Source organism: Talpa occidentalis, unplaced genomic scaffold (genome assembly GCF_014898055.3).
Source record: "Talpa occidentalis isolate TD23 unplaced genomic scaffold, MPIMG_talOcc4v2.1 talOcc4.2, whole genome shotgun sequence".
Taxonomy (NCBI): domain Eukaryota; kingdom Metazoa; phylum Chordata; class Mammalia; order Eulipotyphla; family Talpidae; genus Talpa; species Talpa occidentalis.
Window position 1 is genome coordinate 147,793,247 of NW_023602073.1, and position 26,280 is coordinate 147,819,526.

Genomic DNA, 26,280 nt, shown 5'->3' on the forward strand with positions numbered 1-26,280 from the left:
TCCCGGCTGCTCCCCGGCCACCGGAGGAGGGTCCCACATGGTGCGCAGACCTCTCCTGCCGCCCGCTGCTCCCCTCAGCAGTGTACTTCGGTCCTTCTGCCTGCTCTGCTCCCTGCTCTGGCTCTGGTGAATTCTCTCACCCTCCCGCGCTTCTGACTGTACCCAGTGCATGTATAAACGAAACAAACGAACAAATAAATAAATAAATAAAAACATGAAAAAAAAAAAAAAAAAATACAGACAGGGCCTCCCAGGTGGTGCAAATGTTAAGATGCAACCTATGAAGCTGTCCACAGCCTCTGCAGCACAAGTTCGATCCCCCGGCCGGCCAGGGAGCTACCCACATGGCACAGCAGATCGCTCCTGACTCGCCCACTGCTCCCCTCAGCAGTGTATTTCGGTCAATCCGCCTGTTCTGCTCCCCACTCTGTCTCTGGTGAATCCGCTCATCCCCCACACCTCTGGCCTGTACCTAGCTCTTCTATGCATAAATAAATCAATCTTTTAAAATAAATAAAAATATATATATACACAGACAAAAAAACAAAGAAAAATCTAGAGTTATCACATTAAGTATGTACATTCAGTGTGTACATCAGAACAGGAACTGTCAGGAGTCTTGGGAAGCAATTTAAGGAAAAAAGCCGCCATTATCCAATTTTGAAAAAAACCAAAGTGTAGGGTATTTTACTGTATCCCCACCTAATAATTGGAAAAGCCTAATGGGTTAAAAAACAAAAATCGAGCTCTTAAAAATCTTGACCCAGAACCAAGCTACTTCCTGATTTATCCCAGCTGCACTGGCCACCAATGTCTCACTGTACCCACTAAACTAAAGCTAACCTTAAATCCATCTAGATGCAGTTCCCATGAAAATGTCACAGAAGTGGCATAGTTTTCTTTAGATTTAAACCCTGATTATCTTTCAGCTATGATATAAAAACTCATGGTCAGTACGTTAAGGCAGGACGTGGAGCAAACTGTACGTAAGCAGTTTAAATCCACAAGTACATTTTCTGTTTCCTCTAAAAGCCAAGCGGGGGAGGGCTGGTGCTGGTATGAGGAGTTGCAAAGTTGTGGAGACGTCAAGCATTATTTGCAGGCCAACTATGTTGAGAGTATAAGTACTGTCATGCAGAAACTTGCAAACTGGAAAACCAGAAAATAGTTCTAACATGATAACATCTTTAGAAAAAAAATTTTAAAAACTTACCAATTTTTTCATCTATATCAGCACAGATTATTCATGACGAAAGGTGAGAGGAAATCTGTTTACAGTTTTCTAGACTAAATGCCATTCGGCTGGTTAATTACTTAACTTTCCGAGTCTGCCTTCTCAAGCTTAAGACCGGGGGAATGAAGAGCAGTGCACTTGGACAAAGAGTGACAACAGGTAATTACTTACATTACTTTAGCAAGGCTTCTGGGTCAACACAAATTCAGTCAAAAAAGAAGAAAAATACAGATTTGTGGCTATTAAAACGTCCATAAATTCATTAATATCCCTCCCTTCAAGACAGAGCTTAATTTTTCTCCCCTGACAAGAGAAGCTGGCTCAGCGCCGTGACTTGCTTCTAACAAACAGCTTGTGGCAGTGATTGTGGCTTCCTCCTTGCTCTTGCTTGGATCCCCTGGTGGAAGCCAAGCACCAGCACCTGGTGAAGAAATCCCGACGGTCCAATGGAGAAAGACTGAGGTCAGCCGGCTGAGGGGGGAAGGCAGAGACGGCTGGAAGCACAACCGAGCTCAACATCTGGACTCCAACCTCAAGAAAACCCTTGACACAACCACCTCGCTCACACGCGGCATGGCCTCAGTGGTGTTTTGAAAGACACTAAAGTTTGGCGTGAGAGAATATGTGTGTTTTCTAAACTGTAGACCCTGATCCACTTGTGACTGACGGAAACAATGCAAGGCACCACAACCAGCTTTAAAAAGCAGAGTCCATCACTCGTAAAAACAAGTACAATTTCCTGAAAACTGTTTCAATTTTACTTGTGTGCTTACCCGGTAGCAATTTAAATGCCTTTCTCAGAATCACAGCTGAAAAAGTTTGAAACCCACAGACCTACACTAATGGACTTAAAACAAAAGGTTCCCCAAAGTGTAGGGAATCCGTGAGGGACTCTGGGCTCGTTAACAACCAACTATAAAGTAAGCATTTTCTATAAACTTTACAACCAAATCAACAAAACACGAGACACTCTCTAAAGACATCTTTTGATTTCTGTACTAACCCTGATAGAAAAGCCCAGCATGTGAAGGCAGGTTGTCCTAAGGGAAGATGTTACAACAGGCAGCTTTCCTAAAATTACATAGTGAAAAAGCTACTTCAGGAATCTACCCACATTTATTATTTCCTCTTACTATTACTTTTCTCGTCGATGTCAAAGGACACGCCAACATCGGCCTAAGCACACACACTCACGCAAAAGCTCTCCCGCACAGAAGTGTTATTAAATTGCTTTCTGCCCCGTCCACGGCTCACCCGGAACAGGCCAGGGCGTCCTCGGGCTGTGCCTCAGCCTGACACACACAAAAAACGTTCAGCAACACAAGACTGCAATTCTGCACTACTTTTGACTTCTGAGGGTCCATTCAGATTATTTGCTTGCATTTCGATCTTCTTGGAAGTAAAATGTGTGAAAATAGCTTGAACTACTAATTTTCAAAATACCAAAATATCGAACACGAAGCAGATGACTGAACTTATTTTTGTTATCACTTCAGAGCACCCGTGGCGCTTCCACAACCAGACTCATCTGCAGCTTCTCGACCTTCTCCCAAGACGCCAGTCTTCCCATCCAGGACGAGGTCCTCTCCCCGACTTTTGCCTATGTGCCCACCGAAATGTTTCCATGTCAGCACTATTCAAGTTAGTTTGTATGTTATTACCCGACGGTGACTAAAAACACAGTTGCAGGCGCGTGTGCCTGTGGCGTGAGAGAATGAGCAGCAAAGCAACCTGGTTCTAAATTCAAGAGCCACCAACAGCTCTTGGAGACCAGGGTGCTCTCGAAAGCGCTTTCTCATCCATGGAGTTGTTTCATGAATAACTTCTGGGTCTACTTCCAGGCAGCCACATAGAGGCAACACTAGAAAACTGTTCACTGGCTTAAAGCAATGATTCCGCCAACTGGCCTGGACGGAGGGCCAACGACTCGAGACCCAGGGGAAGCCTCAGCCCGATGGCGTCCATAAAAGCGCTCGTTCGTTTTGCCCGCTTTTCCCCCCGGTTCGCCTCCGTGACAGCCCGTCCCACAGAAAACCTAAAAGCTCAAAGTCTAACAGAACGAAGAACTCGAAGATCTCTAGCGCTGACCGCCCAGCCAGAGCCACCGCGGTTCTCTGAGCAGCTGTGAGCGCCTGGAGCCACCTGAGGGCCGGCCCGGCGTCCTGGGGCCGCGCGTGCGGTCGGGATGCGGGTCCGCGGCGGCAGCAGCCATCGCGCCCCGCGTCCACCTGATCCCAGGAGGGGAACTCGCAAGGCAGGTACGTGCTCAACCTGCTACTCGCTCTCGGGCCGCCCAAGCTACACGGCTGCCCACTTGGTCTTCGAGGAGGGCACTCGTCAGCCGCGGCCCGGGGACAGCTGGAGGAGGAAAGCGAACTCATTTTGGGGGGGCCACTTTGCATGATGCCTGAGGAGCAAGCGCTCAAGTAACCTGAACGGGGCGCCAGGCTCCGCGTCGAGGCAGCCGCGCGGGGACCCCCCACCCGCGGGAGCAGCGGCCCCGGAGCCCGCCGGCCCCTGCCGAGGCCGTCCCCTCGCCCCGAGCTCCCAAGCCCGACATATGCAAAATGGGGACCACAGAACAAAACACGAAGCGCACCCCGCAGGGCTGGGGGCTACGCCAGGGATAAAAACAAACCCCGGGCACCAGCCAAGGGGAAAAGGTGAACTTTAAGCCGGCGAGGGCGAGCCCGAGGGCGCCGGCCGGTCCCGGGAGCCTCCGGGCCGGGCTCGCGGGGGGCCCGGGCCGCCCGGGGATCCGGGGCGCGAAGCCGGAGGCGCGGCCGCCCCTGCAGCGCGCGGGCCTGGACGGGCGCCGGGGCCCGGGGCCGCCCGGGGCGGCCGGGCCGGGCCGGGAAGTTTCCCCGCGGCACGTGGCGCGAAGTTGCCCGGGCGGCGCCGGCGGGGCGGGGCGGGGCGGCGGCGGCGGCGGCGCGCGGGCGGCGGCGGGGGCGGCGCGGGCGGGCGGCGCGGGGGGGCGCGGGCGCTCGCCGCCTCCTCGCCGCCTCTCCCCGGCGGGAGCCGCTCAGCCGCTGCACGAGTCGCGCCGCTCCCGGTCATGTGACCTTAACGTAACCGGACAGGAAAAGCCCCGCCGCCGCCGCCGCGCCGCGCCGAGACACCGACCGGCGAGCAGCAGCAGCACGGCCGGCGCGGCGGGGCGGCTCGGCCAGCGCCCGCCTCCGCCTCCGCCTCCGCCCGCCGCAGGTAAGCGCGGCGCCCGCGCGGGGCCCACGTGCCGCCCCCGGCCCGGCCCGGCCCGGCCCGGCCCGGCCCGGCCGCGCCGCCGAGGGGGCGGGGGCCGCGCCGCGAACCGTTCGGGCCGCGACGGAGGCAACAAAGAGGACGCGGCGCCGGGGCTCCGGCCAGGCCGGCGGCGGGCCGGGCGGCGGGGCCGCGGGGGGCGGCGGCGGGGCGCGGGCCGGGGCGCCGCTGGCCGCCTGACAAAACCCGCCCGGAGCCGGGCGGCGGCGGCGGCGCGGCGGCTCCATCCGGGGCTTTGCGGGAGGGGGAGGGGACGGAAGCCGAGAGGGCGGGCGGCGGGCGGGGGAGGGAGGGAGGAAGGGGAGGGGGGCGACTCGCGTTCCGTTCCCGTCGCCGGTCCCTCCCTTCCCGCCGCCACCGCGGAGGGCGTCCCGGGCGGCGGCGGCCGGCGAGCGTCCCGCGCTGGAGCCCCGCGCGGCGGGCCCGTCAGGTGCGTATCCTCGGCGCCGCGCCGCCTCCTGCTGCTGCCGCCGCTGCTCCTCGGCGGCCAGGCCGCGGGCTGCGGAAGTGGGCGGGGGAGGGGCGCGGGGGAGGGGAGGGATCCGGTCCGACCGGAGCAGGCCCGGCCTCTCTGGCGCTTCTCCCAGCTGCAGCGGCTCCCACAGCTGCTGCCGCGACGGCTGCGGCTCCGCCTCCCGCTCGCGGGCGGGGGCGCGCACGCGCGCTTCCGGCCGCCGCGGGTCTCGCGCTGTCTCGGCTCTCGCGCGCGCTCTTCCCGCTCCCGCCCGGCGCCCCCGCCCCCGGCGCCGGGGCTGTGGCGCCCGCCCGGGCGGAGCACGCCGCGTAGGCGTCGGCCGGCCGCGGCCTCCGCGGGGCTGAGGGCGGGCGCGCGCGGGGCTGAGGCGGCGGCGAGCCCGGGAGCGTCGCCCCCCTCCCCGCGGCCCCTGGGGGTGGGGTGGGGGCGGGGCCGGCCCTGGCGGCGGGGGCCCCCGGCGCCCCGCGGCCCCCCCGCGGCCCGGCCCCGCCCCCTGCCGCGCCCCCGCCCCCTGGGGCGGGGCGGGGCGGGGCGGCGCGGCCGTTGGGCGCTCCCCGCGGGCCGGGCCTGCGGCGGCTGCAGCTGCGGCTGAGGGCGCCGAGCCCGCGGCCCGCGCTTCCGCCCCCGCCGAGCTGCGCCTCCGCCGGGCGCGGCCGGCCCGGCCTGCGGTTTCAGGCGGCCTCGCAGCCGCCGGGCGTGGGGCCCGCGGCGGGGCCTCGCTCTCGGGGCGCGGCCCCCACACCCGGCGGGGGCGGCGAGCCCGGGCCCGTCACCGTGGAGCCCGCCGCAGGGGCGCTGGCGGCCCCCAGCCCCGGGGGCCGAGGCTTTCGGCGCTCGGCCCGGCCGTGAGGAAAAGGGGTGGCGATGAGGAGAGGCCCGGGCGGGGCGGCGGGAGGACGGGGCCGCGGTGCCGCGCCGCGACCGCGCGAGCTGCAGCTGCTGGGCTCGCCGGGCCCCGGGGAGCAGCCCCCGCCCCCGCCCCGGCGGCGTCGCCGCTCCGCGCCTCACAATGGGCGCGTTTAGCGCGCGAGCTCGTTCTCAGGGGCTGTTGTTTCAGCAAAAGGCAACTCGAGGGAGGTCGGGGGCGCCGACTCCGCGGGACGCCCGCCCGCCGGCGCCGGGGCTCCCCGGGCCCCCCGGGCTGGGTGGGGGGCGGGGGCCGACCCCAGCGGAGAGCCGCAGCCCGTGTCCGTTTTAGTCTGAGATCTAAGGCTTTGACAGGAAGTCAGACGAAGACATTTCACATCCCCCCTTCTGACATCACCCACCAAAATTCATAAAGTAAATTTTGCTTTGTATTCTAAGTAACCTTGACCTATTTCCAGGGTGTTGGCAAACTGGAAAGGTCGTTCTTAGGAAGACAGCTTACCGCTGACGGCACATGTCCTCAGCTGGGCATTTCCCACTTAGTAAGTTTATGGTCCGGGCAGGTTTATTTCTGACCCAAGAAGCGACCTGTTGTTGCAACCTGTGGGGGGTATTAAATGCTCCCGTGGCCAGGGAGCATTTTTAAGAGTGGCAATTAAGGCGCCCCTGAAACTTTGTGGTACAGGCCACTGCTTGACTTGACAGTTGTCAAGCTTCTCCTCAAGTAGATGGTAACCTCTTCCAAAATACTCCAACGGCAGGGAATAAATACTAGGCATGCGCTCAGGTCAAGGAATAAAAGCAGCCGCAGTGTTTTTTTAATCGTAAAGATGACTGTGAACTTGGCACTGTCCTCCGAAGTCTTTACTCTCGTGATATAAAAGGTGCCCCATCCCACTAAGAAGATGCACCTTAGGATACTACACGTCCCCAAGATGACAGTTTCTGAAGCAGAGCTAGAGAGCAAAGGACACACCTCAGGCAGATTGGGGGTCAGCCTCTTTGCACCCACGGTCTCTCTTGTGACCTCTCTCAACCTATTTCTGGGTGCTTCATCCCTAGACCCACTCATCTTCCCTCAAATAACTTGAAACACTGGACACAAGAAGGCTCCTGGTAGCCCAATGAAGGAAGAGACTGCTGGGGACCTAATTATAAATTTCAAAACCTGTCACTTTTCCTACTTAGGATCTTTGTTTCTCCAGACATGACCCTGAAAACCCAAAAGGGAATTGAATCCCAAATATTCTAAGAATTAGATCAGAAACATTTGAAACCTTTTTTTAAACACAAGGAGGTTATCTTTTTCATTAGCTAGTTAAACCTAAATAACTAATGCTTTGGCTCGATAGTCACTAAGATCCCATGCTTTACCATGCTGGTATGCCAGAGCTGGAGTCAGTAGCCACAGAACACTTACCAGTAATTGGCAATCCAAGACATTTAGGATTTTTTGTTATGGTATAGAGGGCAACTTAGAGGTATTTATGCGCAAACACCCGTGATCCCCAGTCCAATTCTATGAGGCCAGAATCATGTGACTTTCACTTTTAGAAAGTGCTGTGTGAGATTTAGTAAAACACTTTTATGTATCAAGTTAAGTGCTTATCAAACAATTTATGTACAGTTTAAGGGTGTGTACAGTTTAGGGGTGTGTGTGGTAACACACCCCTACATTCTGTACCAAGCAATGATAAACCTCAAAATAGTCTGGAAAGAGTTTTGGGGGGTGGGGGACATGTATTCTATGCCCCGCGTGGTCATCTAGATTTCCCAAGGAATTCTGAGCAGGGCTTGGCCGCCTGAGGTATACAGGTCTACAGGCCTGTGAGCCCCCAGCACCCTAGCAGGGTTCTCTTAGGTCAATTATTTTCCTGATAATGCTAAGACACTGTTGGCCTTTTTCTACTGTTGGGAGGGGGCGTTGGGGGGAGTAAAAACCAGACTTGGGTAAAACAGATGCACTCAAAGTGAAAGATAGGGCCTCCCTGGTGGCGCAAGGGGTTAAGCGCCGCACTATGAAGCAATCCACAGCCTCTGCAGCACGAGTTCAATCCCAGGGAGAAACCTACATGGCAAGGCAGACCTCTCCTGTCTAACCCGCTGCTCCCCTCAGCAGTGCATTTCAGTCAGTCTGCCTTTTCTGTTCCCCACTCTGTCTCTGGTGGATCCTCTCACCCCCCCACCCCCGCATCTCTGGCCTGTACCCCGCATCTCTGGCCTGTACTGCGGCTCTTGTATTCATAAATAAATCTTAAAAAAAAAAAAAAAAGTGAAAGATAGAGGGGCCTCCTTGGTGGCACAGGGCTTAATCTCAGCACTATCAAGCTATCAGCAGCCACTGCAACATGAATTCAATCCCCTACCAGGGAACTGAACCACATGGAGCAACAGACCTCTCCTGTCTCACTGGCTGGTCCCCTTAGCAGTGTTTTTCAGTAAAATCCACTTGTTCTTCCCAGACTGTCTCTGGTGAATCCTTTCACACACACACATAAACACACCACCCTCACCCCCCCCCACCCCCCACTCCGCATCTCTGGCCTACACCCTGGTTCTTGTATGCATAATAAAAAATAAAAATAAAAAATAAAATCTTTAAAAATAAAAGTGAAAGATAGAGGTGTAATAGAGTAGGTTGGTGTATTTTTAGGTCACACTTTTAAGAAGATACCATTTGTCATGTTTTGGTGTAGTATCAAAAGACTATCCACTATTACCTGAAAAGGCTATTAAAATATTTCTTGTTCCTACTCAAACTCAGTGAGGCTGGATTTTCTTCAATACTCAACCAAAACAGGCATCACAACAGAGTAAATGCAGAATCCCTTTATCTTCTGTTGAAGAGATTTGTAAAAATATAAAAAGGTTCCACTTCATTTGTTTTGGAAAGTCTCATTTTTTCATAAAAATGTATTACCATGCAATGGGTTTATTGTTTTGAATCAATAAATATTTTTTAAGTTTCTCCGTTCTTATTTGTAATATGGTAAATAGCAGTGGTTATAGTCCATATCAACAGATGTTTGTTGGTGTCCTCAATTTAAAGATAGTTTTAAAGAGTGAGGGGATCCTGATACCAAAACATTTGAGAACCCTTGCCCTAAAAATATTGAAATATTCAGTTAAGACTTTGAGTTAAAACACATTTGGAGCCCCCCTCTGGCTTATGCTGAGCCATACCTGTAGGTGATTATAGTTCCTAAAGATTGATTTTACTAATCATGCAACATATAAAAAAGGAAGGTGCTCTGTTATTAGAAGCAAATTGGATTAGGTTTTAAAATTCGCCGTGTGGTCATTTGTAGGCTTCCTTAAAGTTGATTCTAACATAGTGCCTTTAGCGTTATCACTTTAATATCAACTCTTTATTAGCCATAAATCTCTCCCCTGCTTCACCCTGACACCTGAACTGTCCCTGATCTGCTGCCTTCTAAACTCAACTCACATTCAAAATTAAAAACTAATTGTAATGTTAGCTCAGGCAGGATATAATTGAGAAGACAAATCTCTTACAAATGCAGTGCTTTACAAAATCAAAAGTAAGTCAAGGTGGCTTCATCTGTCCCCCCTTTCTAATTACTGTAGAAGAGCGATGTCTGTAAAAATGTTAAAATACACCAGTCTGCCACCATGCCCAAAGAAGATGCATTTCCTAGCTGTGCCGTACAGTTTAAAAGTATTAAAATTCAGATAACCCTCTCATTCAAGTTTATTTTATGGGCCCTCAAATATTAATTATTAATAATACTAATTGAAAAAGTAGGTTTTTCATTCTGGTAAGTGGTCTAAACTACTTAAAAGCATCAGTCTTACTTGTGGGTAGTGCTTTTTCTGTTGCTGATGTGTTCTGTGCATTACAGTATTCATTTATGCCTCACTTAAATAAAATCAAGGACTGCAGAGGACCCTTTTAGTGCCCTTGAAATGGGTGGTCTAAGTGGTATTTAGTATCTTAGAAGAGCTGTTATCTTTAAAAAGTGAGTCAGCAATTCCCAGACACTGTTTTGTGTCCTGTCTTACACTGAAAGTGAAGGAGTAACTTGAGTTGTCAAAATAAAAAGTGACTGTGCTTGTCCCAATCAGCCGCACTCTCCCTGAAGGTGAGTGACTTCCCCAAGGAGCAGTCCCCCCTCTGTGCTATGTGATGGCAGCGAGAGCACTTGACCTCTATAGGGGTGGTGTCCCTTAGCAGGGTGGGAAACGGGTAGATATTAAATAATGTAAACCTTCATTTATATTTGGTTTTAGAAAGTGTCTTATACTTGTGTCAGCATGGCTTCAGTTCCTGAAGCTGCCTTGCGCCCCCCGGGGGGGACAACTTGTGCATATATAGGTACAAAGTGAAGGGATTTTATGAAAATCCACTATAAAAATTGCCTCCCAACCCCCATCACTCCTTTTCTTCAGTTCCTCTCTGCTCACTATTCTGATTTAGGAAAGGCAGATTTTTTTTTTTTCATTTAAGGTTTTTGGTTTAGTTCCATTTACGGTGTGAAGTGGTTGAGGATTTCATATGGGTCTTCAGTTTCAGGTCTGCTCATTGACCATCTGTTGACGAGGATTGATAAGAACTCTCAGGAATGATCTAGAGAGCAAGGCGGTGTAGTGGAAGGAGCATGAAATTTACAGTGCTAACCTCTGTACAGTGGTTTAAGGGCAAGGCTTTTGCATCACCTACAGCTGACTTTTCTGAGGTCTCCATCATAAATCACAATCAAGCCTCCCGAGTGCCAGACCAACATAAGCCACATACAAGCCACATCTCCAGCTGCGTCTTAAGAGCATCTCGTGTCTGCACTTAACCTCACGAGCTTCCGCACAAAGCTGGAATTTTACTTACATTCCCTTCTGGTGGAGAGCCCCATGACCTATCAGTTATACAAGTTAGAAATCCAGCATTATCTTGGACACTCCTTCCTCCATCTAATTCCACCAGCCAGTTTTTTTTTTTTTTTTTTTTATCTTTTATCCTTCACACCCTGTGCCTCTCCTGCCTGCTTCACCACCACTCCCAGCCAAGTCATCTCTCCTAGACCACCAGTCATCTCTCCCTCACCCACCTCTTTACCACCACCTGCCCCCACAACCGGGCAAATTCTGCACTTGCAGCATCTCACACGCAAATCTGATCAGAGTGCTCTTTACATTGTAGACATCTGATCCTGTCTCTCAGCTTAAAATCCCCTTTGGGGACTTCCCATTGCTTTTAAGATACAGAGCAAGATTCTCGACAAGCCCTGAGTCTTCAGTCCCCGCCAGCCCGTCCCTAAAGACGCCTCACTAAAGACTGCCCTTCAGCCACATTGCCTGGCCACTCTTGCTCCTCCTATCTTAGGACCTTTGCCGATGCTAATTGCTCTACCTAAAGGAACCCAAGTTAATTCTTCTCCTTCCCAAATATTTGCTCAACTGGCATTTCTCCACCAAAGCCCTCCCAGACTCCCTAGCCCAAAGTAGATCCCAGTTTTATGGCCTCATAGTTCTTTCTGTGTTTCTTTGACATTGTTATCCAGAGTTAGTGATTATAAATCAGTGATCGCACCCTCCAAAGCTGCCTTTCCCGCAGAGCACTGCATCTGTCCCCTGTGCTGGGCGCCTTACAGAGCTTTGGCCGCTGCTGCTTAGGAACTGGCCCTACGTGTGGACACGCTTCTCTTAATCTAAATTTCCTCTGGAACGAGGATCACTGACCCCCGGCACATAGCAAGTGGTCATGTATTATTAATGCTATGGTTATTAATTATAATAGAAAACAATACATGACGGAATTGTGAAGGATTAAGATAGGTGTGAAAGGCGATTGTAAACTAGAAAGCTATTCAAAACTCAATTATTGACATGAAGAAACACAAAGGAGTATTTTCAAATCAGAAAAATCCTTCCAAAATGTAATGTACATTAAATTGATGAGGATTTTTTAAGGTTAATCTAGGAGAAACAAATTGAGCTTTCATCCTAAATCGGCCGGTTAGTCAGGCACCAGGCCATGACTAGAACACCACACCCTTCTCCTCTCCAGACACAGTTATTAATTTAGTTAACAAATGTTGGACAGCAGGCACCGTGCCAGGCACCTGGGGTAAAGGAATGACGAAGTCAGAGCGGAACTGCTTTCCCAGAGCATCAGGCAGACGTGTGTAAAGTAGCATGCTCACAGGTGAGCCAGATGCAAGAAAATCTCATCTTGGGCCAGGGATAATTTATGGAGGACAAGTAGAATTGGAGGGGCAGGGAAAGTGGTGGATCCCTCAGAAAGTGGCATGTTCAGAGGTACAAGGTCGAGGTTCTCAGGCCCTCTGTTTGAACAGGTGCTCTGCATTGCGCCTGAGTGGTGAGTTTGTAAACTGTGTAGCGCCCGAGCTAGGCCGGGCCCTAGAAGACCTTCCCGGCCAAGAGAGCTGCTCCTCTTCATCTTACCCAGTGAGTGAAAGAACACATTATCTCCATTATCGTGAATATACTCACAGAACACGTTGGGCACTTGATCAGTCACATCACAGAGATCATCTTATATCAAGAAAACAACTAGGCACAACTTTGTCATAGAGTAAAATTTCGTTGTTTTTTTTTTTTCATTAAAATGTTTCTTTTCCATATAGTAAATATAAATGCCACTGTCCTTCCTTTAGAAGGATATTCTGACATGCTGTCCTTTCTGTCTATTTATATTTAACCCCCCACTCCCAGACCTACTAAGTATGTGAATATCTTGTCTTTTCTTGCAAAGAGGGAGCTGCACTTTTTGGGCCCCCAGTTTCAAACTTGGTTGATCAGTTTTCAGTCTGTGAAATTCGAGTCTGCAAACCATTCATTTAGATTAGCAGGAAAGCACTGGTGCTGGGGGAGCCAGAGGGTCGTGCAGGAATGAGTTAGCTGCGCCGAGAAACTTGGGTTTCCTCCTAAAGGCACTGGGGAATCACAGGAAGGTGTTAAACAGCACAATAACGTCAGGTTTGCCCTTTGGAAAGATCAGGGCTGGCAATGGAGAGATCTGTGGGGAGTGGCACCAAGCTGCGGCACTGGGTAGAGCTTAAATGGGTGGGTCGTGGAGACCGACTGATGTGAGAAATGAGAAGAGCAGAGGCCCGAGAGGAGGTTGAGATTCTTGGCTTGTTCACAGAATTGGAGGAGGACACCGTGCTCTGAACTAGGTCTATGACCTTTACTGTCCTTTTGGGGACATGGGGATTTGGGGCAGGGAAGGATCTGCGTCGTCTGCCTAGATGGGATTTAGGGTTCCTAGGGGACATCCAGGTAAAGTGGATCAGATCACCAAAGAGCCTGCAGAATGACCAGAGGCCCAGGAGCATCAGCAAGAGAGGCGTCCTGGATGGAGATTAAAATAGAATAGTCAGAGGTGAGACAAAAACCAGAGCATAGCGGCCTGGCAGCCAGGGACAGAGTATTTATGGAGTGGGAGGAAGGAAGGGTAGTAGGGGCCGCAGAGAGGTCAAGAAAGCTACTAGTCTGCGGAGCTGGGCAGCAGAGGTCCTCGTGACCTTGGGGAGCCACTTCAGGGCAGGTTGGCCAGAGCCAGTGTGGTCAGTCCAGGAGCACTTGGTGGAGGCGGGAAGAGCAGGCATCCATTTGCACGAGGGTGGGGGGGAGCCTGGTGCAGTGCCAGCCTGTGAAGATGCTGCATCCTCGGCCCACGCAGCCTTCCTGTGCAAGCACAGCCTCATGGAAATGATTACAAGGGGCTGTGAGGAGGAAGGGAGATTTGGAGAATCTGGGCAGCAGTGGGGTGGGAGCTTCAGGGACTCTAGGTAGAATCCACCCTCTCTCACCCCATTTTGTCACGCTCATTCACATATGTAAGGGGGGCAGGATGAGTGCTTATATTTTCCTCCCTAGGAAAGGTTTGTAGTCTCTAAAATGTGTTTTGTTCTGTTTTGTTTTGTTTTGATCTGTGTGGGGACTTCCTCCCCTGTGTGAATTCTGAACATAAAGCTCTTGCTCTTGGGACTTCTGGCTTGCCTTGGGTGTTTTCACTGCCCTGAGACCGCCTGTCTGAGAGCACCTGCTTGAAAGAGGTGCTCGGTCTGTTTCCTAATCTAAGTGGTCCTGAATTACTATCCTAAAATAAATCGACCCCCTTAAAAGAAACATTTTATAATTTAATCTTGGCTTCTTCATTCCCTGGTCTGAAAAAAAATACTTATGTGGAAGGAGAGGGAGCCATCCATTTTGCTCTAAGAAGGGAGGTGATACAAATATTAATGTAAAACTCAAAATCCTCCTTAGGATACTGATCAATTAGATGACATTAAAACATAAAACAGTGTATATATACATCAGAAGTCTCTCTAAAACAAACTCAAGGGACTAAGAAAAATATTAGCAATATATGACAAAGGGGTCCTCCTTATACATGAAGGGCTTTACAAATCAATAAAAAGCAGATAGCCTAGCTCTTGAGGAGATACAAGAGGAAATATAAATGACCCGTAGACATTAAAATATACTTCAGTTTATCATTAAATCCATAGAAAATTTAAAAATGACACTGGCAAAGATTCTTTAAAAAGTGATGATACTCAGCATTGGCCAGATTCTGGGAAGATGGTGGGGTGGGTGGCATTGTACCACCACCCAGACCGGGCAGGCTCATTGTTCATTTGGGCTGATGGGAAGGCATCTTGGAGCCCTCGATGGATTTGACAGGCCTTTAATGCTGAAACCGGGGACCAGATGCAGGGAGGGAGTCAGGGAGGCTGGGAGGCTGGGAGGCTGGGAGGCTGGCCACAGCCCGGTCTCCCAGCCCCCTCCATCTCTGCGCTGGCTCTCCAGCTTCTCTCTGACTTTTCTCCTCTTGCTCCCAGTCTCTGCCCGAGGGCCCTGTTCTATAGCCGCGCAGGCCCCTCGCTCACACTCCTCCCCCTGGGAGTCCGAAATCACGGGTTCATGTGCCCGGTGCTCGAGCCCCCGCGCACTTTGCAGTAACATGTTATGTGTGCGCCACGAAACCTGGGAGGCAAGGAAGACTGGGGTGGTGGCCTCCGAGGCTAGCAGCAGGAGGCAGGAAAAGCCCGACTAACTCCATTTTGCCTGCAGCTGGACAGCGCTCACGTTGTGTGCGTCTGTAACGTGGGTCTCTGCCAACAAGCCTACCTACTTATAAGCAACAATAAAAATAAGGTTTCGTGTTAATTCTGACACGCAGCTGCAGGTAGTGCATTTTAACAAATCAAAGGGACTCCAGTTCCAACCCCACTTCTTGCTTCTACCTGTTCTATCACTCTGGGCGAGGCACCTGACTTTGACCTCTCATCATGACCACAGAGGAATAGATAGTAACATATCAGTGCGATCGAAGCTGCTTCTACGGCAGTGACACCCAAAGGTGCCCCGACAAGCAGGTGATCATTTTCAGAATCGGCACATGGAGAAGCAGCTGTCGCGCTTTGCTCTTGGGGAAAGTATACTTTTTGTATACAAAGAAAAGCAGGAGGGTTCAACAGAGAAGGAAATCCTCAGGCAGGTCTCAGAACACCCTTGAAGACAGGCTTCTAAAGTTCTGACCAGGGGAAGGACTGGTTCCAGTGATGTTTCCGTGTAATCCTAGTGACTTGGCCACCTGACAGCACCTCTGACTTCCCTCAGGAACCCCAGGCCTCTTCTGTCTGTCGCCCCTTCCTATGGGTAGTGCTTTCGCCTTCTCTAACGTATACAAAAACCGTGGAGAACGAAGTTGCTGACTGTGCCATCAAGGTTCCTGTTTAACGAGACAACAATGTGATTTTCATATCCAAATTACTGCGAACTTGGCATCCTGGATTTTTACTTTATGACCTACCTGATCAGTCTCTTTAAAGTATTATTCCATTTCGTTCATTAACTTTAGATCCCACTCGGTAATATCCGAACCTGCCAGATCATCCCTAGAACAGGAAGGAGAGTGGGGAACTCGGCGCCAGCTAAGAAAGAGGGCCACGGATCTGGGCTTGCCTTTTTACAGCTTATCCATGATAAGCTTTCTCCACAGTAGCTTCCCTGATCCTGAAGTTGAGCAGCAGACATTCATTCTTTTAAATTTTGACTTATCAAGTATGTTTGATAGGCTTTAAAAATATACTTTATTTTGAGGTTACTGTAGATTCACGCGCAGTTGCAAAAAAATAATGCAGGGAAACCCCACACATTCTTCCCCCCGTTTGCTGTTAAAGCAGCAGCTTACAACCCCATAGTACTCTGTCACCATCAGGATCCCTCCTGCCTCCTACAGCCAACCCCCCACCCTCTGCTCTCCCACTTATCTGTTTGCCATTCCTGTCGTTTTCAAGAATGTTCTGTAAATGGGCTCATATGTACAGCATATAACAGTTGGGGGATTGACTTTTCATTCAGCTTAATTCACCCTCATTGTTGCTTATGTCAGTGGCTCATGACTGAGTAGTTTTCTGTGTTAACTATTCAGTAAGGCAGGACATCTGGGCTGTTCCTACTTTTTGACTGTTAAAATTAAAATCGCTGAATATTCATGTAAGGTCTTGTGTGAACAGAGGTTATCAACTCTGGGGTAAATGTCCATGAGTACGATTGCTAGGTAGGTAATCATGGTAGTTGCATATTTAGTTTTTTAAGGAACTGTTGTTTCTGGGCCTCCCTGGCGGCCTAGAGCTTAAGTCTCAGCCCTAAGTCGATCCCCAGCCAGGGAGCTGACCCACATATGGCGCAGCAGACCTCTCCTGTCTCACCTACTGCTCCCCTGTACTTCAGTAAATCCACCTGTTCTGCTCCCCACTCTGTATCTGGTGCATCCTCTCTCCCCCCAAATACACACACACCTCTGGCCTACACCCCAGTTCTTCTGCAAAAAAATTAAAAAAACAAATAAAAAGCTGCTGTTTCTCTAAATTGGCTCTGCCTCTTTCCGTTCCCACCAGCCACTGGGATGAGCCAGTGGTGCTGGCCATGGGTGTGGTGGTTTCTGTTTTCTCTGCCCTGATGGGAATGTCGTGGACTCATTATGGTTTCAATTTGCTCTTCTCTAATTTCTCACGATGTTGACCATCTTTTCATGCGTTTACTATCTGTGTATCCTCGTTGGTGAAATGTCTCTTCTATTTTTTTTTTTTTTGCCCATTTTCTAATTGGATTATTAAGTTTTGAGAATTGTGTATTCTAGATACTTACTAGCTCTTTACCAAAGGACTAGTTTGCAAAAGTTTCAAATATTCTATTCTAGTCTTTAGCTTGACTTTTCATTTGCTAACAGAATCTTTTGCAGAAGCTTTTAATTTTGATCAAGTCCAATTTAACAAGTTCTCCTTTTATGGATTACACTTTTATGCCAAGTATAAAAACCCCTTTAGCCCTAGATTCCTAAGACTGCCTCCCATTTTTCTCTAAAAGTTTTTGTGTTTGACATTTTAGTTTGTGATCCATCTTGTCAGTCGTATGCAAAATGAGACTTAGGTAAAGGCCCCTTTTTTTGGCTGGTGGAAGTTCAGTTGATGCAGTATCAGTTGTTGGAAAGATTATTCTTCGTGCATGGAATTGCTTTGTGTCTCTGTCAGCACTCAGGCGTGCGTATCCAGGAGTGTCTACTTCTGGGCTCTCCGTTCTATCCTCTTGGTCTGTGTGTATCTCCTTCTCCAGCCCTGCACGGTCTGGAGAACTGCAGTTGATAGAATGCCTCGAAATCAGACAGATTCTTCCCACTTGATGATTATTTTTAAAAATTGTGTTAGCTCTACCATTTCCTTTGTATATAGATTTTAGAATGTTCTTGTCTACATTTACAAGCAAAATCTCACTAGAATTTTTATAAGAATTATGCCACACCCATGTTTCAAGTGTGTGTGGGGGGGGGGACTGACTTTTTTCTATGTTGAGCCATTCTAACCATAGTTACAGACGGTCTTTCCACTTATTTAGATCTTCTTTGATTTCCCCTGTCAACATTTTATAGTTTTCGTATTTTGTACAAGTCCTCTGCATGTATTACATTTTTTCAGTGATTATGTTCTTATTTCTAATGTCATTGTTCACAAATTAAAGCCTAGTGTATGTAGAAGTATAGTTGATTGTTACATGTTTATGTTATAGTCGTCCGTGGTGTTGCCAGGCTCACTTATTAATTTTAGGAGTTTTTGTAGATGCCTTGGGATTTTTCTAAGCCACAATCATGTTATCTGCAAATAGAGACGACTTTAATTCCTCCTTTCCTCTCTGTATGCCTTTTATTTCCTTTCGTGCTTTATTGCGCGGCTCGAACTTCCAGTACTATGTTGAATGGTGAGAGTGGACATCCTTGCCTTGAGCCCAATCTTGGGGAGAAAGCATCACTCAGAAAACACTGAATAAACGGTTAAATGTAAAGCTTGTCTGTGTGTAGTGGGCTTTTTTAATAAATGTTGTTTGATTATGGAAAGGAGTCATTTGATTTGATGAGCCAGCTCCTGGCAATAAATAGATTCTACTAAGTGTTTTGGTGGGGTGAAGTGTGAGGAATGAAGATCTTAGGGTCTGGAGTGGCAACATTCAGATTTAAATAGTTACTCTCCTAGCTTTTAGCTGCAAGGCTGGGGCAAATTACTTACACCTCTCAAAACCTGCTTCTTCCACCACCAAAAGAGGAAGATGAATCCCCCATCCTGCTTCCTCGCCCCTGAGATTGAAGCATCCAGGGAAGAATGGGCATTATCAGTGGTCATGTCCCTAGAAGAAGCACTGCGCCCCCCGCCCCCACCAGGAGCTGGCAGCATGACCCCAATTCAGTAAGATCTTCATTCTGCCTTGCAGTGGCCCCACCCACCTTTATTTATATCCATGGAAGGTCTGCCTAGTTCTGATGGGTCATTAGAATTTGCATTTCAAATCTTAAACTAAAAGACTGAACTATATCCGAAAATACTTGGTCTCTTAAGGGCCGGCCACCGAGTTCATCTCCTGGCCCCTCCACTCACCATCTGCGTCAACTTGGGCAAATCATGGAGTCCCCAGTTCATCGTAGAGTTCGTCCTCTGTTAAATGGGCGTAAAGACGGTACTTCAGAGGGGCACTGTGAGGCCCTCGTGAGCTCATTCAGACCACGTTTTGACCAGTGCTTGACATGTTAGCTGTGATCGGTATGTTGGTGACTATAAAGGACACATAGTTATTTGTGAATCACTTTTCTTAAAAAAAAAATTGTTTGCTTTGCAGATTTTTAAAAAAATGGATTTGGCCAACCATGGACTTATTCTCCTGCAACAGTTAAACGCTCAGCGAGAGTTTGGTTTCCTGTGTGACTGCACGGTTGCCATCGGCGATGTGTACTTCAAGGCACACAAATCAGTTCTTGCTTCATTCTCCAATTACTTTAAGATGTTGTTTGTCCATCAGACCAGGTAACTAACGTGGTTGATAATAATGGAATGACTGTAGACGCTGCACTTCCGTGGCCCTGCTCTTTGCCCTTGTCAAGACCTTGCGTCTCCCTGCCTCTCCCTACGCTCCTGGGCTCCCGTGTCCTCTCGTGACCTCACTGCCCCCGACCCATCTTGGGGACTCCTGCTTTCAGTAACGTTTGAGAATCGTGGACCTTTTGGCCTCAAATAGCCCCTCCTTCCAGACCACCTGGCGGGGTGTCACCTGCACAGCAGGATCGCCCTCTACCTCCTGGACCCCTTCTCTCCCTCCAGCCCAGTCCCCAGAGTCTCTCCCAGACTTTCAGGAGTTAGCCTGTCCTCCTGCTTGGAGGAACGTTTGGAAGTTTAAAGGATATATATTCAAATTTCCTTCTTTACTTTCTTAAAAGTCTCAATCTCACTATTTTTCCTTGTATTTTTTCCTCCCTGTTTCTCCCATTGTGGAGAAAAGGCCCCTGGCGTCCCAGGAGAAGCCCAGATCCCACGTGTTAGTTTTCATTCTCTTCTTTCCTGTTACACTCTCACCACCTCCCCCAAATCTAAGAACAGCAGCACTTCTTTGACACAGCTGTCTGCTGGAGTTCCGGTACTGCTGCTCCGGTATTTCACTAAGAAAGTTCTTCAGAGGGTGACCTCTGGCCTGGTGTGTGCTCATCTCATCCCACATTCTTCCTCTCCGTGGTGGCACTGTGGTTTCCACCCCATCGCTCTACTGAAATCTTGCCAAGGTCGCCTCTTGATCCCAACCGCAGCTCTTCTGTCCCTGTCTCCGCAGCCCTTGTCACTGTTTTCTTCCTTCCAAAGTCACCTGTGGTTTGACCACTCTGGAAGCCCTTGTTTTTCTGCCCTCTAAACCGGTGCCTACTGAGAGTTTGGGTGAGTTTTGGTCTTGGGTTGGCCAAGCTTCTTCCTACCTGCACTCTGACGGCCGTTTTCAGCGTGGACCTTGGTCTTTCTCAGTCTCCAGAACTGTTTCCCAAAGCCCCAGGCTGCCTGCTGGACTTCCAGAATTGTGTGGCCACCTTTTCTCTCATTTGGCATGTCAAAACTGAATGAGATCTTCCCCAAAGGCCCTTCAGGCTGCCTTATGACATGGGGTTGGTTTGTTTTGAATCTTCAAGTAACCCATACTTAAAAACTCTCTTCCAGATCTCCCCGTCAGTCCCCAAAACATATTTTCTTGAAAATATCTTCAACTGGAATCCTCCTCATTCCCTTCCATTTCCTAATCACATTTTCCACATCACTGTCAGGTTGCTATTCCTAAACATCGCTGTGATCGTAGTGTCCCTTTGATCAAAAACCTACCAGACTGGCTTCTCCCTTTGATCTGGAGCCTGGGGACGCCCACTGCGTGCCGAAGCAGCAGAACTTTGCTTTCCTCCCTTTCAAGGCTTGCAGGCTCAGAGCCTGACCCCCTACCAGCCTCCCCTTGACTGTACCCCCTTTGGGAGGTCCCTGCCCCAGCCAGAACCTTCAGTGTTCTGCCCATTCCCTCAGGCCTGGCTCCTGCCTCACCTCTTCCCCAGCCCATCCCCCATTCAAGTGAACCACGCTGACCAAAGCCGTTTCTCCCTCGCTCACATTTCGGAGCATGTTACTGATGCCATTTTGCAGACTCCACCATTTCCCTGTTGGTGGTGGTGGATTTACCTCACCTCCTGACCTGTAAGTTTCTTGAGGGCAGAGGCGGGGTGCCCATGGCAGTGTGTGGTTGAGAGCTCTGCACAGAACAGCCACTTGGCAGATGTTTGCTGGGGTGGGGAGCAGAATGGGTGACCAAGTGAAATTGTCTTGGAAGGGGAAGGACTTTAGTTGTGAGCAGTAAAAGACTAGAGTGTAATGAGTTTTAATGGGATGCAAGAAACTTAAGTACAGTAAGAAAATACCTTTCGAACAGGACCAGGCTATTTGTGCAGGTCGAAGTCCCAGGCTTCAGCCACAGCGTGTGGCTGCACCAGAGGTGGCACCTGCCATCTGGGCGGCTATCCCCAACTTACTGAGGCCAGCGCTAGGCGAGCCCAGGTCTGTGCTCTCGGCCAGTGCCTGTCCTCATGGCCCTTTGCCGCCTCTCTGCCCAGAGGTTGGCAGTACTTGGTTTTATGTCCGCAGCTTCCACTAGGTGTCTCTGTCTTATGTGCACTCTGAGTGGTCAGTTTTAGACTTGGAGCTGTCAAAGGTAAAGCTACTAAGGGCCAGGCCTCGCCAAGTGCAGCCTCCGACACTGGCTGAGCTACAGCCGTCCCTCGGGTCTGGAGTTTTGCTTTGTGGCTGTGGGTTCCCTGGAGCCAGCTGCAGTCCTAACGTATTCCCTCCAATAAGGTATTTTGAGAGAAACCACAGTCACATAACTTTTAGGACAGCAGAGTGTTATAATTGTCATATTTTGGTTTTAGTTGTTGATCTCTTGCTGTGCCTAATTGATACAGTAAACACCACCAGAGATATGAAGGCACTAAGGAAAAAGCAGAGTATAGATGCAGGATTGGGTCCTGCCGCTCAGTTTCAGGCATCCACGGGGTGTCTTAGACCATAGACCCTTCAGACAGGGGGAATACTAGATTTAAAAACTCTATTTTCAAAGTTCTTTTAGCCCAATTTTTATATTAAGGGTATACTGTTATTTAGCATATTAGAAGTAATACTAAAAAGGAGTGAAGAAGAGTTATAAAATATATTTATACTTTATGTTTATATTATATTTCATGTTTTATATTAAGATTCTATGAAGGAAAAATGTTAATTGTCAGTAACCGTCAGAGTATATACAAAGGGCTGACAGCTGTACTAAATAATGTATTTTCTTCATAGAAGTCTTATGTCAATCACGAATGTAGATGTGATTCTATTGTAGGGGATGTGCTTCCCAAAGGACTTGGAATTGACCAAAGTCTGGCCCAAGGCAGGCTGGGTGATTAGCTGCCTGGGAGCAAAGGCACCCAAGATGAAGAGGTCTGCATTGTGACAGAAGGAAAAGTTTTTTTTTTTTTCTTCTGTGCATGCACGTTAGGTATGCACATGTACTTCTGCTTTACGGAAGAAAAAAATGAGAATAAATAAATCAAGATAAATCGTAGTCTGGAAGCCTCCCTGGGCACTGGTGGTGAACTCCAGGGACTCTGGCCTTCCCCTCCCTAGCAGCTTCTCCCCAGCTCTGCAGAGCCCCTGGGGGCCATTCTCCCTGGCTGAAGTGTGGGCTGGGGCCAACTCCAGCCCTTATTTGCCATCAGAGATTACACATTCCTCTTTGAATGTCGAGAGGCTCACTGGTGAGTCACCCCCAAGCACAGGCGCTAGGCGGGAGACTGTGTTCAATGTGTACAGTAACTTACAATGGGAAATTTCAAAACTTTACAACGGCCTTTTTTAAAGGCAAGGGGCCCTGCTTGGTAGTTACGCTCATGGACGCTAGAAGGCACAGCCCCAGCTCAGGTGCTTCCATTCCCTTTTCTTTCAGGGTGGGCGCCGGGGCTCACTAACCTTGAGGAACCTTCCATCCTGGCAGAGCCACAAGCGCCCATTCTCCTGCGAGTAACTTCCATCTCTAAAGGCCTGTGGTGGCCCAGTTTCAGGAGGCTTCTGCCTGGCCTTGGCAAGATGCCCTCTAGATCTGCTTTCACTTCAGAGTTGATTGTTTACGTTCTTCCTCTCTTGCTCCCCACACAAGGTCCCTGAAGCTTTACTTTGAATACTGAACTGCCACAGAGCACCTAAATCTGTCTGGTTGCACCAGTGCTGCTGGCACTCTTCTGGTGCTTAAAGGAAAGAACACCTGTATTTGCAGTCCTCTTTAAAGAGATTTAAATAATTTAAAGGACTATAAAAAGGCTCCAAATAGAGATATGAAGGATCTGTTTTTTGTTTTTTGTTTTTTAATAGTCACAAACTCTTCCCTTTATATTGTTAAAGGGATGCTGTTTTTGTGCTCGGCAGATTTTCTTTGGCTTTCAAACTTTGTAGTTAGACATTTCTCACATGATTACTTGCATATACTCATCTTGAAATACACACACATTGATAACTATAATAATTATTCAAATCTGTTCTGACACAAATTGCTATTGGTCACTTTTTAGTAGAATAAAATACTGAATTCAAAAGGAAGAATATACTATTATGATTTTAGCATATTGGAAAATATTAATAACATAAACAGCTAACGTAGCCAACAAGAGTTGTGATAGTAACTGGTCTCGTAAAAAGTGATTATAAATTCTAAAGGCATTCAAGGAAGGTGTCTTTGAAGTTGAAAATGCGTTGCCTATAGGACATTTTCACAGCAGATGATAGCCTGTGCCTCATAGTGTGGTTATCTATCTCATTCGTTTCTGCTCACGCATTAGAATTTGTTACTACTGATGGTCTAGGAAGCGTTGTTAGAAACCATTATCGTTGCTTGATCAAAGTGGTATTTCTCAAATGATGCAAATGCTTGAGCTTAAAAGTTAGAAATAATTCTACAACTGCGATAGGTGTCTCAGATAAAGCACTTAACTTTTGAGGGTCTCGTTTTCCATATACGTCAAATGGTAATAATCAAATGTGCCTTATCTGCCACACAGGATTCCTTTAATGCTCTGAAAATGGCGATGCCATGGCTTTGCTGTTAACGCAAATTAAAACCCATTTCCACCACTTACTTACTAACCCTGTGATATCGAGCAAGGTATTCATTCCTTTGAGCCTCAATTCCTTATCCTTAAAATGAGAATTGATGGCAGTTATATGAGGTAGTAACTACAAAGCCCAGCTGCAGGTTCAGGGGTGATGGTGCTGGTGACGAAGATGGTAGTGAGAATTGCGAGGGTGATGACAGTGACGGTGGTGGTGATGATTACAGCTGATGTGAAGCTGGGTTGTCCCAGAGCCACTTTTCACTGCAGTCTAGTAGTCCTGGGGAGTGACGCGACTCCGTCAGAGCCAGACTATGGCTTTCTGCCCTGTCCGCCCGATGTTTCCCTCTCTTCCACCTCGGTGCTGGAGATCGAGCCGTCACTCTGGCAAATTTATGTTTATTTTTCTTTCACTTTTGTTGTCTTGTTATTAGGCCCAAGTCTCCAGCTCCCTCCTGTCATCTTACACGTGAGGAAACTTTCTAAACAGACAGTTTGACTTCGCTTAAACGAGTTCCTGCTGAACGCTGGAAGGCACCGGACCAGTACAGAATCCTAGACTTTTGCCTTCAAAATGTGCTGGGACAGCAGTTCTTAATCAGTCGTTACTGGGTCACAGGCCACTTCCATGTTTATATGGAACTCTCGGGGTTCTATATACCAGTACTGTAGAGTGTGACGATTTTACCTAGATCACTGGGGGGAGCACTGCTTTAGGAGCCTGCAAGTGAAGATATCACATCTGTTTAACATACACTTTTTCCTTCACTATCCTTACATCTGTTTGTGGTATTTCTCTCCATTCTTAATACAATAGAATTAAAATGAAGTTACTTAGACTCCAGCTAACTCTCGAGTGTTCAGAAAGAAGTGGGGCATGTTCTTGTCTCATTTGCTTTGAAAGTGCCCGTTTTTTCCCGTCAGGCTTTTTGTTTTATCCTTTGAGACACAGACTGACATTTACTTAACAGACTTTCTGCTTGTTTCTTTCAGTGAGTGTGTCCGTTTGAAGCCCACGGACATACAGCCGGACATCTTCAGCTATCTCTTGCATTTGATGTATACTGGGAAGATGGCCCCTCAGCTGATTGACCCCGTCAGGTTAGAACAAGGGATCAAGTTCCTGCACGCCTACCCTCTGATCCAGGAAGCCAGCCTGGCCAGCCAGGGAGCCTTTTCTCATCCCGACCAAGTTTTCCCACTGGCATCTTCCTTGTACGGCATTCAGATTGCAGACCATCAGCTGAGACAAGCCACCAAGATCGCTTCAGCACCTGAGAAGCTGGGGCGAGAGCCCCGGCCGCCACCCTCCCGGATGAGCCAGGAGCAGGTGCCTGAGGCCGCGCAGCTGTCGCAGCTGACTTCCAACCTGACCCAGGTGAACCGGACCCACCTGACACCCTCCGACCCCCTGCAGACCTCCCTGTCTCCAGAACTCATCTCCACCCCTGTACCTCCCCCTCCTCCTGGGGAGGAGACCAATCTGGAAGCTTCTTCCTCCGATGAGCAGCCGGCCTCGCTCACCATCGCTCACGTCAAGCCGAGCATCATGAAGAGGAATGGCAGCTTCCCCAAGTACTACGCCTGCCACCTGTGCGGCCGGCGCTTCACGCTGCGGAGCAGCCTGCGGGAGCACCTGCAGATCCACACCGGGGTGCCCTTCACCGCCAGCCAGCCCGGAGAGAGCCGCGGCCCCCTGTCCCTCTGCAGCAACGCCGCTGACCTGGGGAAGGACGCCATGGAAGTGCCTGAGGCGGGGATGATCAGCGACAGCGAGCTGCAGCACATCTCCGACTCCCCCATCATCGACGGCCAGCCGCACTCGGAGACGCCGCCGCCCTCCGACATCGCGGACATCGACAACCTGGAGCAGGCCGACCAGGAGCGCGAGGTCAAGCGGCGCAAGTACGAGTGCACCATCTGCGGGCGCAAGTTCATCCAGAAGAGCCACTGGCGGGAGCACATGTACATCCACACCGGGAAGCCCTTCAAGTGCAGCACCTGCGACAAGAGCTTCTGCAGGGCCAACCAGGCCGCGCGGCACGTGTGCCTCAACCAGAGCATCGACACCTACACCATGGTGGACAAGCAGACTCTGGAGCTCTGCACGTTCGAGGAGGGCAGTCAGATGGACAACATGCTGGTGCAGACCAACAAACCCTACAAATGCAACCTGTGCGACAAGACGTTCTCCACGCCCAACGAGGTGGTCAAACACTCTTGCCAGAACCAGAACTCGGACGTTTTTGCCCTGGACGAGGGGCGCTCCATCCTCCTGGGCAGTGGGGACTCGGAAGTCACGGACCCCGAGCACCCGGTGTTAGCGTCCATCAAAAAGGAGCAGGAGACCGTGTTGTTAGACTGACCGTCGCTTCTCTTTTTAAAAACTGTCATTTTTACAAAGACTATTTTCCCTCCCTTCCCCGGCGCAGAATTAGCGTTCTCCATGGCATGATACAAATAGGTCCC

At 49.7% G+C, this 26,280-nt stretch overlaps 1 protein-coding gene across 1 annotated transcript; it reads left to right on the forward strand.

Annotated features, from left to right (window-relative positions):
- Nucleotides 1-4,408: 4,408 nt before the first annotated feature.
- Nucleotides 4,409-26,280, forward strand: ZBTB2 (zinc finger and BTB domain containing 2). The gene is made up of 3 exons (XM_037520667.2): nucleotides 4,409-4,441; nucleotides 18,993-19,177; nucleotides 24,805-26,280. The coding sequence occupies exons 2-3, from the start codon at nucleotides 19,005-19,007 to the stop codon at nucleotides 26,174-26,176; spliced, it is 1,545 nt and encodes a 514-aa protein (XP_037376564.1). The 5' UTR covers nucleotides 4,409-4,441; nucleotides 18,993-19,004; the 3' UTR covers nucleotides 26,177-26,280.